This window comes from Thunnus thynnus, chromosome 20 (genome assembly GCF_963924715.1).
Source record: "Thunnus thynnus chromosome 20, fThuThy2.1, whole genome shotgun sequence".
NCBI classification, from domain to species: Eukaryota; Metazoa; Chordata; class Actinopteri; order Scombriformes; family Scombridae; genus Thunnus; species Thunnus thynnus.
The window spans coordinates 5,225,663-5,241,449 of NC_089536.1; the positions used below are offsets into that span (position 1 = coordinate 5,225,663).

The following is a 15,787-nucleotide window of genomic DNA, read 5'->3' on the forward strand; positions in this document are numbered from 1 at the left end:
ATCAGGGTTTAAGGGTATCTTGGTGATGTGTTTGCACATTAAAGCATCATATCCTGGCATGTAAACACCGTATCTGACTGCTGACTGACATGTGTGCATCCACAACTCCATTATATAGCAATTAGTACATGATGAGAAATAATCTACAGCACATGTTGGAATGAAAGTAAAAGTCTGACACTGGTGATGCAGAGGATAAGTTTTCCATTACAAATACAGCTGCTGAGGTAATGTATTCAGTCCAGAAATTATTTGTTATATGTGCAGGAGTCAAAGACAGGTCTACACCGCTGCAGTCAATCAGGATAATCTTAAGATGTGTTCAGATGGAGCTCAAATGTTTCACCTTTCACTATTTGTGAAAATTAGACTGTTTGACGAATGGTTTCCAAACTGGGTGCTGCAAAATTTGTCCAATATTTCATTTTTCATCGTATATTTTATTAATGCTTCACAACATACAAGAAAAACAACATGCTCAAACAGAAGCTATAATCAATAAACATCAAAGTCACAATATTAAAAACTCTGCTAAATATACAGTTTTTCTGCACTCAAAGTGAATGAGTTGCAGGTTGTCATAGTAACGCAACACACTTTCCTGCTTATGAGTTTTTCAGGTGCACAACAGTAATAAATAGCAATCGTCAGATGGAAAATGTGCCGCTGGAAACAAGGCTCAAAGAAACACTGATACATCTCAGCCCTCCAGAGACCTAAAATCTGAGTGTGCACTGAAAGCTAAGTGCCCTAAAAAATCTGTATGGAGGAGTGTCGTGGTTTAAAAATATTTGGGATCCACAGTGCTAGACAGTTGTGTAATCTGTGTGGTTTGTTTTTTTTTTGGGGGGGGGGGGGGGCCTATAGCTAGCTAGCAACATATACACCGACTGTGTGTGCTGATCTCTGATCTCAAAACTTACCACTGCAGTTCTTTCTGTTATTCGCCTCCAGAAGTTTCTCCTTTTCCTGTTTTTTTATATTTCTGTACATTCCTGAATTGGAGTCATAAAGCCTCAGGTTAAAGTTAAAACATTTTCGATTCTTGTGTCACACTTATGGCTACCCTGCTAGATCTATTTACATCTGCTGCATGCGTCTGTGCACTGACTAAAGTTTGCTAAACGCTCAGTCAGAACAAAACTTCACATTCATGTATAATCAGGTTTCATTTTTAATGTAACTGTATCCCAAACATGATCAAAACCAGGATACCACAGTAAAGCTTAAATGTAAACGTGCATATTCAGTGTGATAATGCAACTAACTGGATAATCGTACCTGCTGCACATCTGACAGCATCAGACGTGGTAAAACACTGAGTCATCGTTAAATTTCACCTGGAGTGACATTCCTTCTTCCCGTGTCTGTCTCTGAACCCATTTCGCTTTTAAATATTTTACATTGTCTGTGCCAGCAATCCGACCGGTCTCGGTTGAATACTGCTTTGTTCTCTCGTGTTAGTTGTGAGTAGCTGCCTGCTTGATGTTTTTAGCATTTCTGCAGTTGTACCAATAGTTAGTCAGCCTCTGCTAGAATAATGAAATGCTGTTATTTTTGGCTGGTACATTTAATTGAATGGAAACAATCTGGCGGTTTTAATAATTAACGAGCAAATAACTGTCTGTGTCTGTCCTCAGGTTGAGGCTCTGAGTGATGCAGTCTCTGTTCGGCGGAGGGGAGCTGGGGCTGCTGGGAGGAGGCGGCGACGCAGGGGGTCTTAAGGAGGATGGCTGTGGCAGCGTGGCGTGGCGTCCCTCGCCCCTGCCCCCCGATGATGTCTACTCAGCCTCCCACATTGCCCTTATCACAGCTTATCAGGACATCAAGATGAGGCTGGCCTGCCTGGAGCGAGAGAACACCGGTATCAAGAGGAAGCTCAAGATCTATGAGATCAAGGTGAAGGATTTTCACTTCATAGCTGGATTTTTTTTTTTTTTTTTTTTTGAAAATCACAGGTGTTTTTGTCCTTGTTGGTATCAGACAGAGGGTCTCCAGTACTAACAAGGATAAGGCTGGTTTGTTGATTTATTGGAAAGGGGGAGCGAGCTGTCCCCTCATCCTAAGAATTTTCCATTTTTACTGTGGCAGTGAGATTGTACACAAAGATGAAAGGAGAGAAAGCTTTAGTGGGCTTTGATCCTGGACCAGAGGGAGGAAGATAAACATCCCAAAAGTGGATAATTCTTCTACTATATCTAGGCAGAACCCCACTGAAATTTTAACAAGTATGAGACCTGGTAGCCATGTAGTAAAAGGGATATAAAGGGGGTTTGCACATCTTTATAACCCTTGCTAAAGCAGAATTAATAGCTCACATGAGCTGGTGTAACTGTAGATTTTAAGCAACCAAGCTTGTCAGGTATCTGGGCAGTGACATCTGATTATATGCATCTGCTTGCTGGGAAGCAATGCTGCTATATGGGATCTACTTATTTAAATTTTTGCCAATGATGCCTTGGCTGCAGCTTTTTCTCTTGGCAGCTTGTGATAGCAGGAAGATGTGGAGATAGGTCACCTTTCAGCTTGTTGGGTGGATTATTTTCTTTAGAAAGTGGCCAAATTTTACAGATAGATATTTACAACTGGCTCAGATTCAGAATTTCTACGCGAGCCGATCCAATAGCGTTCCCATCACAATGCATTCTGAGTACATTTACACCCTGCAGCCCTGTCGCCAGACAACAAAGTCAATATTAGATGACTCTGCAAAACCCTTAGATTACGTTCAGTGCCATGTTTTTTTTGTTGTTTTTTTTTTACATCCAGTGCCAGCATTTTTAAAATTCTTGCTCTCTACAATATCTGCCCATGGCAATTATGGTACGGTCAAAGTTAGAAGAAAAAAGATTATGGTTGCGGTTAATGAAAAGACAGACACTACTGCAAAGGTAATTTCATTTTAATGTGCAGAGACGTGTACTGATAATCATTACTTCTCTCCTTTGCTAATATGTGCATGTTCCTGAGAGAAGGAATGTGTCTTAGGAGGCCGACACTGTGTCTTGCAGTAAACAGGACATGTTGAGGGGTCGAAGGCCACATATGACTTGATTTGTGTCTTTAGGTGATGTGGTTCCTAGTTAACATACATGTGCATGCAAGTATATCTCACGACTGTTTGTCATCGGCTATAATCCATAAGATAATATACATTGACCAATCACAGATCATTTCTTTGTTCCTTCTCCAACTATAATAGAACGGGGTTTGCTTTTTGCTCGTTGAGACCAACTGATGCAAATCTTTGTGTGTTCTGTCTCCTTATGTTTTGTGTATTATTTTATATGTGTGTTTAGTGTTTTCAGACAATTTCCACGACACCACAACGTTGCAGGGCATGGCTCACTTTCTGGCTCCCTACGAATACAGCACGACACGCTACTTCCTGCATTGGCAGCAAATGTTGGAACTGGATGTAAAAATCGTGAGGTGTGGTCCAATATGGATGTAATTCCTCGAGATACTAGGCAGGATATCTGGATACAGATCACATATTAATAGAAGGTGTAAATTGGGTCATGTAGTCCAAATGTTACTGATTTATTTAAAGGTTTTGGGGTATTGATTGTTGAGTAGTGGGGTGTTAGAGTTAATTCAAGGACTCCCACAACATACAATTTGTAAATATATTTTTTACCCAGAATCCGGCTTATTCACTGATTCTATCTTACTACTGTCAATATTGGTTTGATTAATTGGGTCAATATACATAAAGATTATTGGTGAAATCGATCGGGAGTCAGCAGGGAAATGTCTACAGAATATTAAGAATGGTGACATGTCAAAGGGCTGAGCAGAGAGTTCATAAGGGCTCGTACTGTAGGTCATGAGAGTTCAGGTATCGGGAAATGTGCATACGGCTCTGCATGTTTAGTTGTTTTTCTTAGAGAATAGAACAGAAAATAAAGTCTGAGTCTACCCGGATCACCCAAGAATCTCAGCTTTTCTTTATAGCCAGGCCTTTAAGTTGGGTGGTGGGAATCTAAACAGCTTGTCGGTCGGATGAGAAAGCTGTTGAGGCAGAAATCCACCTCTCTAGCAGTAGCTGGGCCAACGGGGGGGAAGGTAGGGTGAGTGAGGAATAGCGTGGGAGGACAGAAAGTGAAGAAAAGTGAAAAGAGAAGTGGAGAGAGAGAGAGAGAGAGCTAAACGGGCGGAAGGATGTATCAGAAAGACACGGAACAGGAAGAGAGATGAGGGAGTAAAGGGAGGGATGAATTGCCGAAATTAGGAACAAAGGAAGGATTAAGAAAAACACGCCTGGATATTCTTCTTATTATCATTACCCTGTGGTGCTCTACTTATTCTAGCAATTGTACGGTGAAGAAGCTGTAATATACCCATTTATCCCTCAGCTTTGTGTTGCCTGGTTTTACTGCAGGTACTTCAGGATTTTTCAACAAGCTGTACTGTTTACAACATGTGGAGAGAGAAGTATCAGTAGCTTAGTGCTTTTTTTTTGTCTGGGAGTAGAGAGAACGAAATATTTCCAATGACAAAAAGTTATCAAAGAAGCTGCTGAACTTGAAATGCTGAAGGACACAATCCCAAAAAGATGTGAGTTGTTGAAACATTATGGTCTTACTAGGGATACTGTTGGTTGGGAAACTGAAACTTTGAATCTTCTGTGATGTTAGAGTTGAACATCTGTGGAAATGGTTGCTCTGGAAAGCTTTGATACTAAGGGAATGACGTCAAAACTCACGCTTACTGCTCATGTTTTTAATGTATTTCTATGTACTTGTTGGAATCAGAAAGGTGTTTTAGGACTGTTGGATGGAAATTAGTCCAGGTTGCCGTTTGACTTTATCGTTCCTCTCTTGACATACAGTATGTGTCTGCAGATATCCTGCATCCTTTTAGGGAGCAGCTGTTCCTGAAACCTGCAGGCTGCCGCATCGCTGTTGACTTACTCACAAACGGCAGTTTGCTCAGGACCCATTCCCAGAGAGGCAGGTGTTGATTTTCGGAGAGCAGGTGCAGATGTTGGCTGTTTGGAGTAGGAGTTGTCACATCAGTACCTTTGTACATACAGCATGTGCCTTTTTTTCAGATTCGGATAATCAATCAAAACAATACAGCCATCACAATATTGACTCCTGGAATTACTAAATCTCCATGTAGAGTGACCTATTTACCAGCTGCAAAATTCTGGATTATTAACTTTTTTTTTAGCCTTTTTTTCCTTTTTAAAGCAAGATAAGTGTTGCTGCAGGCTTTTCTCTAAATACAAGATGCACGCAGCTGCTGTAATGATGCAGATGGAAGTGCTTCCGGTTGCTTTGAACATGGGTTGAATCGAGGTTGTTCTCCGGCTTAGAGTGAGAACTCTCGGGTCTCCTGGGGGGAGTTTGGCCATGTTGCGAACATTTACTGTTAAACTGAGCAGAGAAAGGTGTTCTGCTAAATGGAAAAGGGTTGTTTGCTCCTCAAATAGACATTACATCAGCGGCAATGACTTCACACAGAAAATTAAAAGCCCTCCCTTCTTATTGCAGACATTTTTAAATGTAAGCGTGTTCATTTAGGTTGAACCGCATCCAGTTATATAACTTGTCTCATGTGTTTTTATCACAGGAATCTGCTAATTAACAACAGTTTAGCACTGCAACATTTTAATTCTTCTGTAACTAGTCAAAGTGCTTACTTCATAGTAAAACAACAAGCTCATTAACGCATATTCTACAGGATTACGTAATCAGTCATATCTGTATAACCGTAGCTGCATATAATGAAATTATTTCTGCACATTTTACATGTTTTCATGAAATGCTGTCACATCATTTGTACACCTCTGCTTCCTGTATAGTAAACAGTAAATATTTCATGAGTGATGAGTTCTAGCAGATATAACATGGAATAACATGGAAACATGTTTCTTAAAGGATAATGTTGTTAATATTCTATATTTTTCTTATTGTCAACAAATCCCATAGACCAGAATCAACAATGATTGATCCTATTTACAAGTATTGAGTGTGAAGCTAAAGCCTGATAAACCTACTTCCTCTGTGCTGTAGAGCTCAGTTGTTATTAAAAAACTATAAACTTTTAACTAAACTGTTAAAAACAGTAAGTCTGAAACTAATCAATTAATCTGCCAATTATTTTCTTGATTAATTGATTAACTACTTAATTCATGAACATCAGAAGGAAGCGGAAAAACAGGCACAACAACCTCCCAGAGCCCAAAGTGATTCCTTAAGTCCTAAAGTTGCTTTTTTTTTTTTTTAACCAACCAACCATCCAAAACCAAAAAATATTTAATTTATCATTGATGATAAAAACAAGCAGCAAATCCTCATATTTGAGAAGCTGGAACCAGAAAAAATTGCATTTTTGTTTGATAAATGACTGAAACGATGAATAGATTATCAGAACACACACTATATTTTATTTTGAGTCAATCCCATAAACACCATCTTGCTACCTGAAACACTCACTAGAGCACCAAATGCGTATTAATCCGCCATGAAAACAGTCCCCAACAAATACACTATTTACTCCTGTTTGAGTAACGTTTGCTAAAAAACCACAGAGTTAAGCAGTTTTAGGAAATTACTAAGACTTTTTTTTTTTTTAAATGAAACTATATATTTTTGACCCTCTTTTAAAGATTTACGTCTTCAGTAGTGGCCACAGACCACTAGACCAGGTAGGGAAGTGTTGAGAGATGGTCTTTTCATGGGATTTGTCAACTACAACAAAAATGTAGAATATCAGCAGCCTTATGTTAAAAGTGTGAGAGAAATGGAAATAAATAATACTAAGACTTAAACATTGAAGTGCCTCCATTTGCCCGATGTAAGTACAATTTTAATCCATTCATTGAACTAAATATATCAAAATGTAATCCAACATATTGTGAATCAAAGTCAATATCCTCCATGAAATCCAATCTGCAGCATTTCAAATCATTTGCAGGTTGTACAGTTGATTAAAAAATAGCGCCCCCTTTTGGCTGATCGGAGTGATTTTGAGAATGACAGTGGAGGGATGAGACTACAGTTTGTGAAAAATCTGATGAGCAGCGTCTGAGATATCATGGTTGACATAAAAATAATAACTTGGACACTGCAGCACCTTCCATTAGACCAATGCAATGTTGAAACAGCGTGTAAGTACTATTCTCCAGAGCCGCGTCAACAAATACAGACAGATGGACGAACAGAACAGCTGATAGATGCACTAACAAACAGCAGCTGAAGCTCGGTCCCTCCCCAGATTTCATTGTACTCGCTATATAAATTCAATAGATTAGTTTAGGAGAGCTGAAAAATAAAATCTAGTTCAAGGAAAAGGAAGAAAAAACACATGATATTAGTTAAAACACCATGATCCTCTGAGTGATATCTGGGCCAAACAGAAGTTGCAGATGATGCAAAATGAATTTTTAATGATCCCAGTGTGAAATCATCAGCAGGAAAAAAGGGGAATATAAGCAAACAAACAAAAATAAGAAATATAAATAAGCAAAGAGGTGCACTGACTTTGCTTTATCTTAGTAACGGTATACATATATTATGTTTCAGTAATGTTCTTCTCGTTGTTTCTGCAGTTCCCCATGATCAGCGAATTTGGGGAAGACACAAACTCATACTGCTCCTTCGAGAGCAAGGAGACGGCGCTGCTGCACTCAGAAAACGGCAACCTGCAGCAGAGAGTCAACATCCTGACCCACGAGGTAAGAAAAGAGAGATGAGAGAAGGAAAAAAAAAAGGAAAGTAGAGGGAGGGATTGGATAGAGGAAACTCACTTATAGTCTTTTTTTTTTTTTTTAATAAACTGGATTGAATAAAACTCTTATCACACCAAAGGGGGGTTTTTTTTCTCAGTGCTTGAATTCTGCAGAAATCCCTCCCTGCATGTGAATTAATTAAATCAAAAGTGAATTGAGGCCAACCCTCGTGGACATACGCTGAAAGATGTCCAGAACTAATTAAGCACTAAAGCTGCCGTCCAAGCAAAAATTACTGAGATTGGGTGTTTTTAAGAAACTGTCCAAGGGACACTGTGACATGGGATTTCCACGCTAGTGTTCTATTTTTGAGACGCGGTATATAATTGAGACTGAACCTGGCCAAGATTTTGCTGAATGTGTACGCCTTAAAATAAAAATATATGGGGGGGGTTTCACACATCTTGCAGTGTACAGTATTTTTAGGTAGCACATCTTTAAATTAATTGCTATTAACACATCTATAAGGTGTTTTAAAATATAAAAACAAGGTGTATGCATGCTAAGAATCACTTTACTACTTCTCTGTTGTATATTTGAGTTTTACTCCCATCCAAAAGTGAGCTGGAATGAGAAAGGTGAACGGCAGCGCCTGTAATGTGTTTGGACTATTCATTCCCTTTGCTTTTAACTCTGCTATTTCTACGACATGTGAGAAAGAGAGCTTGGGGGAAAGAGAAATGAGAAACGACTGGCACAGGAAGGCAGCGGTAAAACTGGTAGCGGCAGCGGTAAAAAAATAAAAAAAAACAGCTAGAGAGCAAAAAAAAAAAGAGGAAGGAAATGGTTGATGGGAGCAGCAGAAATGATTAGCGTGGGATATACACAAGGTCACATGGGGTCTGACAGCGGGCATTCAGAGTGATGAAATGTGCCACAGCTCACTGAGCATGCTCTATTGGGACCGTCCCCCCCCCCACCACCACCCACCCACACACACACACACACACACACACACACACACACACACACCTTCTTCCTTTTATAACACTGTGGCTTTTAGTTATCAATGAGAAGTAGAGAAAAGTGACATATTTTCTGTCAAAGAAGGTCTGAGAGGAATTAGAGAAAGGTCACAGTGCATGTGGAATGGAAAATGCTGTCAATGTTTTTCATATAGAAGGTGCATTAAATATCACCTGTGCAGTTACTCCTCACATCCTACCTGATTCAACCAAGGTAAGACTGACAAAACACGACCCCCGAAAGGTCAGGCCATAAATGAATAAGCACCACAAAAAGCACAATACCAACCGATATGATAAGGAACCTAAAGTGCTTTATTAGTTGATCTTCAGGCCATGCCTTGAATTTTATACATATTATTTTATGTTTTGTGCTTACATGTTGCATATTCCTAAATTAAAGTTAACACATGCACAGAGAGAAGAAGAAGAAACCATGAGGCCATGATGACTTTATTTGCTTTAATTGGTGCCGTCTATTCAATTAAAGGCAACACAGATGGAAATAACTTTAAAGACGTCCTCCAGACCTGTTTTAGAACATATAAAAACCATAAGCTTGGAATAATAAATTGTGTCTGACATGTTTTCTCGTGAAAAATGTTCAGTTATCTTTTTAAAAAATCCTTAAAATGGACATGAAAAGATGCTGAATACTTCACTGTTAAGTCCATTCTCAGTGTTTGTGCACTGCAGGCTTTGCAAGTTTCCATGTCACACTTGTGTAAATGGTATACTGTCCCACGATTGATCCAAACTAGTTGTGATGTCACAAATCATACTCCTAAGTACACATCTTAATCACAGATTTAAGGTGAGAACAGAGAAACTTTACCCAAACTCTGCACACGTATCATTCTGCACAGTGAAGCTCAAACATCCAACTGAAGGAATAATAAAGGAATAGGAACTTTAGGTCTTCACAGGATCAAAATTATAGACCTGATCTGAAATGGACCCGAAGACAATCAAAGCTCATCCAAAGGATAATTAGAATGATTAATTCGAATGAATAATTAGATCAAAATACAGTCTACATGATCAAACTCAAATAGAGAGCACACCGACGCTGTTGCTCCAACAGCTAACGAGCAGCAGAACACGTCATGTTTCCCCACATTTCACAGTTCACACTCCTCGTCTCGCCTCTGAAAACACATTTTTCTCCTGCGACGATCATGACGCACTATGCGATCAGAGCTGATGGAGCTTGGATCCACTCGGGTATTACATATATTTACACACAGACCCGAGACTCTACCTGATTGATTAAATGTAATTTCAACCAGGCCCAATGCCTTCCTAGTAAAGGACCTCTACTTGGAGGAAAATGCAGCAACATCACTCAAATGAAGTCAGCAGACTACTTGCTAATGTGGCCACGAATGAGAACTGCAGGATAATGATTTTGTTTGGTTTTATTTGTTTATTTGTCTCAGGGATTGTGCTATTCTCATTGTAACAGAAAGAGAAAAACTGTAAATGAACTAGAGTTAGCTTTTAAGGCTAATTTTCATCCGTAGTTCCTAGCTAGGTACTTCAAAGAATATTATTAAAATGATAAATGCCAAAACTGACATGACTGACTGACTGACTGACCAACATGGAGAGAAATAATAACAGACAAGTCATAAAGTCAGCAAACTGACTCAGAAAAGTCACTTTCACAGCAATAGCTATCTAAACTTTGCTAACTTTAGCATCATTAGCCGTCTTAGCAGACCAAGTACACCTGTAGCAGCAAAACCCTTGAATGTGTGTGTGTTGAATGGAGCAAATGTTTTATTACTTATAAATTCAACTTTTTATTCCTATCAGGAAGGTTGTGTTATTTCTTCTTTCAAGATTTACATATTCTCATTAGAAGCAACCCCCAGGTTAGTCAGACTTATTTGCAAGAAAAATGTAATGTTAACGGGAAATAACAGATTTTATCTGTCTGTGGTAAAGATTCAGTTTCTTGGTTAAAATCTGACTCATATAATCAGCATAGTTGTGGTTTTATAAGTGATTTGAACCAGAATTATCCTTAAAATTGTTCTGTTTTAGCGATCCTCCCTGTCTCTCTCCCTCCTCTCTGATGCATTTAAAATGATGCAACCTTCACAGATGCATCATTACACTGCGGAGAAGGTGGGAAAGCCATGCTCTGTCATGTGGTTCTGTTTGAAAAAGACTAATTGGATTAAAAATACTCTCCAACAAACTAGAACAAAACCCAGACAGCTTTGAACCTTAGAGGCCATTTAACACAACAAACCAATCCCACGAACATTATCAAGACCGGAGTGGAAATTTAAAAGGTGATAATGAGAACATCTTCACAATTTAGATGTTTTTTTGTTGTTTTTTTAAATCTTCTTGTGTGTGCGCATCCTTTTATACAAATGTGAGTAATCTTCCTCAGTCACGATGCTGTTGACGAGCCGTCCCCACCTTGGTGCCACTTTTCTACAGCATATGTTACCATAGACACAGCTGAATAGACCTCGCTGCTCCCGCGCACAGCAGCGACATATACGTAGTTCTTTTTCCTCGCCGGTTCTCTTTGTTTATCTCACTCCCTTGCTGCTGCTCCCACTCTCATTCTCCCGGTTGTCTAAAGTGACCATATTCTCCATTAAAAATCTTCTGTATCCTCGTCTGCTTTGAAAAATCTCCTCCTTATTTCTAAGTTATGCACTCAAACTTGCTGCATGTCAACTTTCCTCAGATCTGTCAAACAGTATATGATTATGGCATCCAGTGACATTCACCCGCTCATTATTCCACATTGTGAGGAGAATAAATCAGTAAGACATCAAGAAATTCTTTATTTTTTTTCTTTCTTATAGTGTTGAACATTATGATTTATCCCTTTGTCAAGATGAGGGAGGCGTTGCTATGTACGTGCTGAGGTGTCAGAATTTTACTGTCCTAAATTTGCTTGGTTACACAACACTTTCTTAAGAGACACATTTGATGACTTTCACAATGGAGGTTTTTCGTGCGTTTTTTTTTTTTTTTTCTTTCCCCGCCTCTCTCTCTCTCTGTGTGTCTTTGTGAGGAAGTTTGAAAACTGACAAAAAAAAAAGTGGAGAAAAAAAAAAAAAAGTAAATGTATGTCAAGCCTCAGCTTCTCTTTCTCTGTTTCCCCTCGCTTCAGCTCCAGAAGAGAAAGGAGAGAGAGGAGCAGCTGGAGGATGTGATCCAGGCCTACGAGAAGATTCACATGGAGAAGAGCAACCTCCAGAGGGATCTCGACAAGATGGTAGATCACTGCGCTGTGTATTCGATATTTTACAGTAGCTTTACATGTGAGCCATATGGCCTATATATCAATTCATATACATATTCAAACTCAGCTGATGAGAGATGTATATGAAATGTAAAACGTGGCGCGGTTGGCATCAAAACATGTTTAGATTGAATTCAGTATGTGAACCAATACTTTTCTGTGTAACACGAGTGAATCTGCAGGTGTCCGCATACTTTCGGCCATATAGTGCGAACATCCGTCAACATTAATATTTCTACATGGCTCTTTAAATCACGTGCTCATAACCTGCTTTCAAATTAAATACAGTATGCTTCTCACACACAACGCTGCGCACTGGGGGTGGTGTGATGGGAAAGAATGCTAATTGCATCCCTGCCTGTTTTTCTGACATTGTGTTTGTCCTCTGAATGAGTAATTCTTCTAATGAGCCTCCTCTTCCACAAGGAGGTTAAAAGTCTGGGTCAGACACCAAACAGCTGGTGAGGACAAAAGAAGAGAACTTCCTGTCACAAAGGCTTGAATGCAGGTTTACTATTTAAAGGATGAGGCTGGAGATTTTCTGTATTTGTGCAGAGCCAAACTAACAATGAATTGATCCATTTAGAAGCAGTGTTGGACAGTAATGCATTACAAAGTAATTACTTTTTTTCAGTAGTGTATGGGATTACAGTTACTAATCTGTGCGTTCAGTTGACAGATGCTCTGTAGGAGGAGAAATGTGACTCACAGTAACTCCAAAGTTTCTTAGCTGGCTTGCTAAGGTACGCCCACATTCAGGAGTCACCTGACGCTCTACTTACCCTAAAGGTCATGTCTAGATGGCAACTCTACTGTGAAAACTCTCGTCATATTTGTAAGGAAGTAATAACTTTAACTCACACCATGTTCCAAGTGATCATTTTAATCTAAACAATGATCTTTCCTGAACCCTAACCAAGTTGTTTTTGTGCCTAAACCTAACCAGACGTTATACTTAGCGTTGTCACATCATAAAACAGCCAGACAAGGGTATTTTGAAGCAGCTCACAAGGGTTTTGCAAATCTAGGGGTTGCCATCTAGACACAACTCCTAAATTGTGCAGCTGAGGTCGGGACCTCTGAAGTTCTGTGTGCAGTCACTGAGGCTACGCTAACGCTAGCTGCTGGATGGTCCGTAAATCCTTCCAAACTGTATCCATCCTGCTTGTTAAACCACAAATCTCTCATTTTCTATTTTGACATGTATTGAATACAAAAGATGCAGCATGCGGTATTTATAGTAACTCTGATATGACGTGGAGTATTTTGAGTTGTTTAAAGGCAACTTTGGTGGAGCAACAATAAAGTAATAAGTAATCTAATGCATCACTTTTGCTTCTGAGTAACTGATAATAAGGAAGGTAATGTAGTTGTTTTTACAATGAGTAATGTGTAGTCAGTGATTGATTAATTTAAATTTTCAAGTAACTTGCTCAACAAGTAAATAAGTAAGTAAGTAGATCAGTTCATTGTTGGTTTGGCTCTGCACATGAGATTTGTTGACAATAAGAAAAATATAGAAAATTACATCCTTATCTTTTAAAGCAGCACTCCACAGATTTTATACATGAAGCTTAGTTTACTCGTCATGAGGAGTAAAACTCAGCCTGTGAAGACATTTGTATATTCTGTAGCTCTGAATGGAGCTTTGTTAAGTCAGAGAAAAGACCTTTGATGATGTTATCAAGGGTCTAATGCAAGTTGCATTATGGGAAGTGTTACTGAAGCTTCACTCATAGTAGCGACAAAAAAAAAAAAGAACAGGATATGTCAGACCCTGCTGCTTCAATTTTTGAACATTCTTTGTTAAATCAAGTCTCTTAACTTTATGGCAGTACAATACTAAATCACTAGAGTACCTCTACTAAATCATGACTTTTATAGGACAAGTCCAAATTTGAATTTGTTTGTCCCTCCTCACATCGCTTTTACATCTGTCATCCTGATGGGATGTGTAAGAAAATGCTTTGGGTCACTTTGATTGTGCACTTCAGACTTTGCTGCTCATTTCAGAGTATTTGCCTTCTGAGAAAACTTTTTTCATTACTTCTTACCTTGACTGGAGTCCTTAAGACAGAGGAGTCCTTTTAGAGTCATTGAGTGACAAAAACACACACTTGATTGAGCTGTTTTGTGCTGCTGCACTGCAAAAGTACAAAGATTGTTGCCAAAAGATTTCAAAAAGACAAAAAAAGGTTTCAATTTGCAGTTTGTTTTGATTGTTTTAGTCCATTATTCTGCAAGTTCCTATTATTTAAATACTGCTTACATACTAAAACTAGCTCCTACTGTAACTTTATCCTGTAACAAATTTTTTTTTGGCAGATGGTATACATTTTTCAAACACTGAGAATCACATTTTTGGACAAATTTCTGTAACTAGTTACAAATCAAAGCCAATCCGGACCCATGTAGAAGCTTCCAACTGAACAGATTGGCTGGCTGGTCTTTCCCAGATCCCCTCTGTGATAATAAACCATCTCATATGAGAGTGAAGTCCATTGAGCAGCCTATGCCGAGCAGCCTCAGCAGTTTTATGTGGTCGGAGTGATTAAGGGTCGAGTTGCGCCAAATATGTCAGAACAGCCACCTGCCGAGGACTGACACAGTGTCAATGTCACCTGAAGTTGTGGCTGCCATCATTAATGCGGCTCCATCTGCCTACTGTGCCTCATTGACCTTTACCCTTCCAGCTTCGCACTCACTCACTAATCTGCATAATGTTTCTATATACTGCATATATGATTGTGTTTGTGTGTGTGTGCATGTTCCTGCTTTTCCTTTTTATTAGATTTTTTTGCTCTCTCTTATGCATTTATATCAAAAGACTTTAAAAAAGCAATATAAAAAATGAAAATTATTCTCCACCCTTTTCCCCTACTGGTTGTCAACCTGCCGAAATCAATGAAAAATGCATGAACACTGGCGTTGATCTGTCCTGATCGATCAGCATCAGCGCAGCAGATGAACAACAACATCGAAATGAATCATCCCTGTCTTCTTAAACCACCATGTAAACAACTATGTGTTTGCGTGAGCTGCTGCTGTCAGAGACGCGTTACCAAGAGATGTTATTATGTACAAACATTCCCACGTGATGTCAAGATGGTTTAATATCTCTCACGATCTACTCTGTAAAATCCCCAAACTTGTTTTTTGTAGATGAAAGTCAAGTAGATGAAGCCTGTGCATGAATTTAGCTTTTTCTGATCAACTGATGTGCTGGGATATGAACATAGATTAGTGATACAGATATTTAGCATCGTTGGACACACAAATGGACTGTTAGTTCATTAGACTCAACAAAAAAGAGAAAGAATTTACTTCTATCTTACCTGTAAGAGGCAGCCCGGCTATGTGGCAGAAACAATCAAAGGATATAAATACTTGTATCCTTTATACTTCAAATAAAACACTGAAAACGTTGCGTGTGTGTGTGTGTGTGTGTGTGTGTGTGATTTCAGACCAGTCTGGTGGAGAAGCACGTCGAGCGTATCCTCAGCCTGGAGTCCGCTCTGAGGCAGAGGGACAACTCTCTGCAGAAAATCAACATGCAGCTGCACAGCAAAGACATGCAATACCTGCAGCTCCACGCCGGCCCAGACGCACACAGTAAGTGACTGTCAGATCTCACAACAACTTCCTTTAGCTGGCACCCGAATCTCTTATATAATCTAACTTTAAAGGATATAGGTGGCAATTTTCTATATTTTTTTTATTGTCAACAAATCTCATGTGCAGAGCCAAAGCAACAATGAATTGATCTATTTAAGTATTATGTGTGTATCCAAAGCCTGATATATC

At 39.1% G+C, this 15,787-nt stretch overlaps 1 protein-coding gene across 1 annotated transcript in view; it reads left to right on the forward strand.

Annotated features, from left to right (window-relative positions):
* The first annotated feature begins 462 nt into the window (after window positions 1-462).
* tbkbp1 (TBK1 binding protein 1) overlaps window positions 463-15,787 on the forward strand; it is a 35,995-nt gene continuing 20,670 nt past the window's right edge. The window contains exons 1-4 of the mRNA XM_067576251.1: window positions 463-1,899; window positions 7,562-7,687; window positions 11,852-11,956; window positions 15,448-15,595. Of these exons, the coding sequence (XP_067432352.1) occupies window positions 1,657-1,899; window positions 7,562-7,687; window positions 11,852-11,956; window positions 15,448-15,595 (622 nt within the window). The 5' untranslated portion in view covers window positions 463-1,656. The remainder of the gene's footprint in view (window positions 1,900-7,561; window positions 7,688-11,851; window positions 11,957-15,447; window positions 15,596-15,787) is intronic.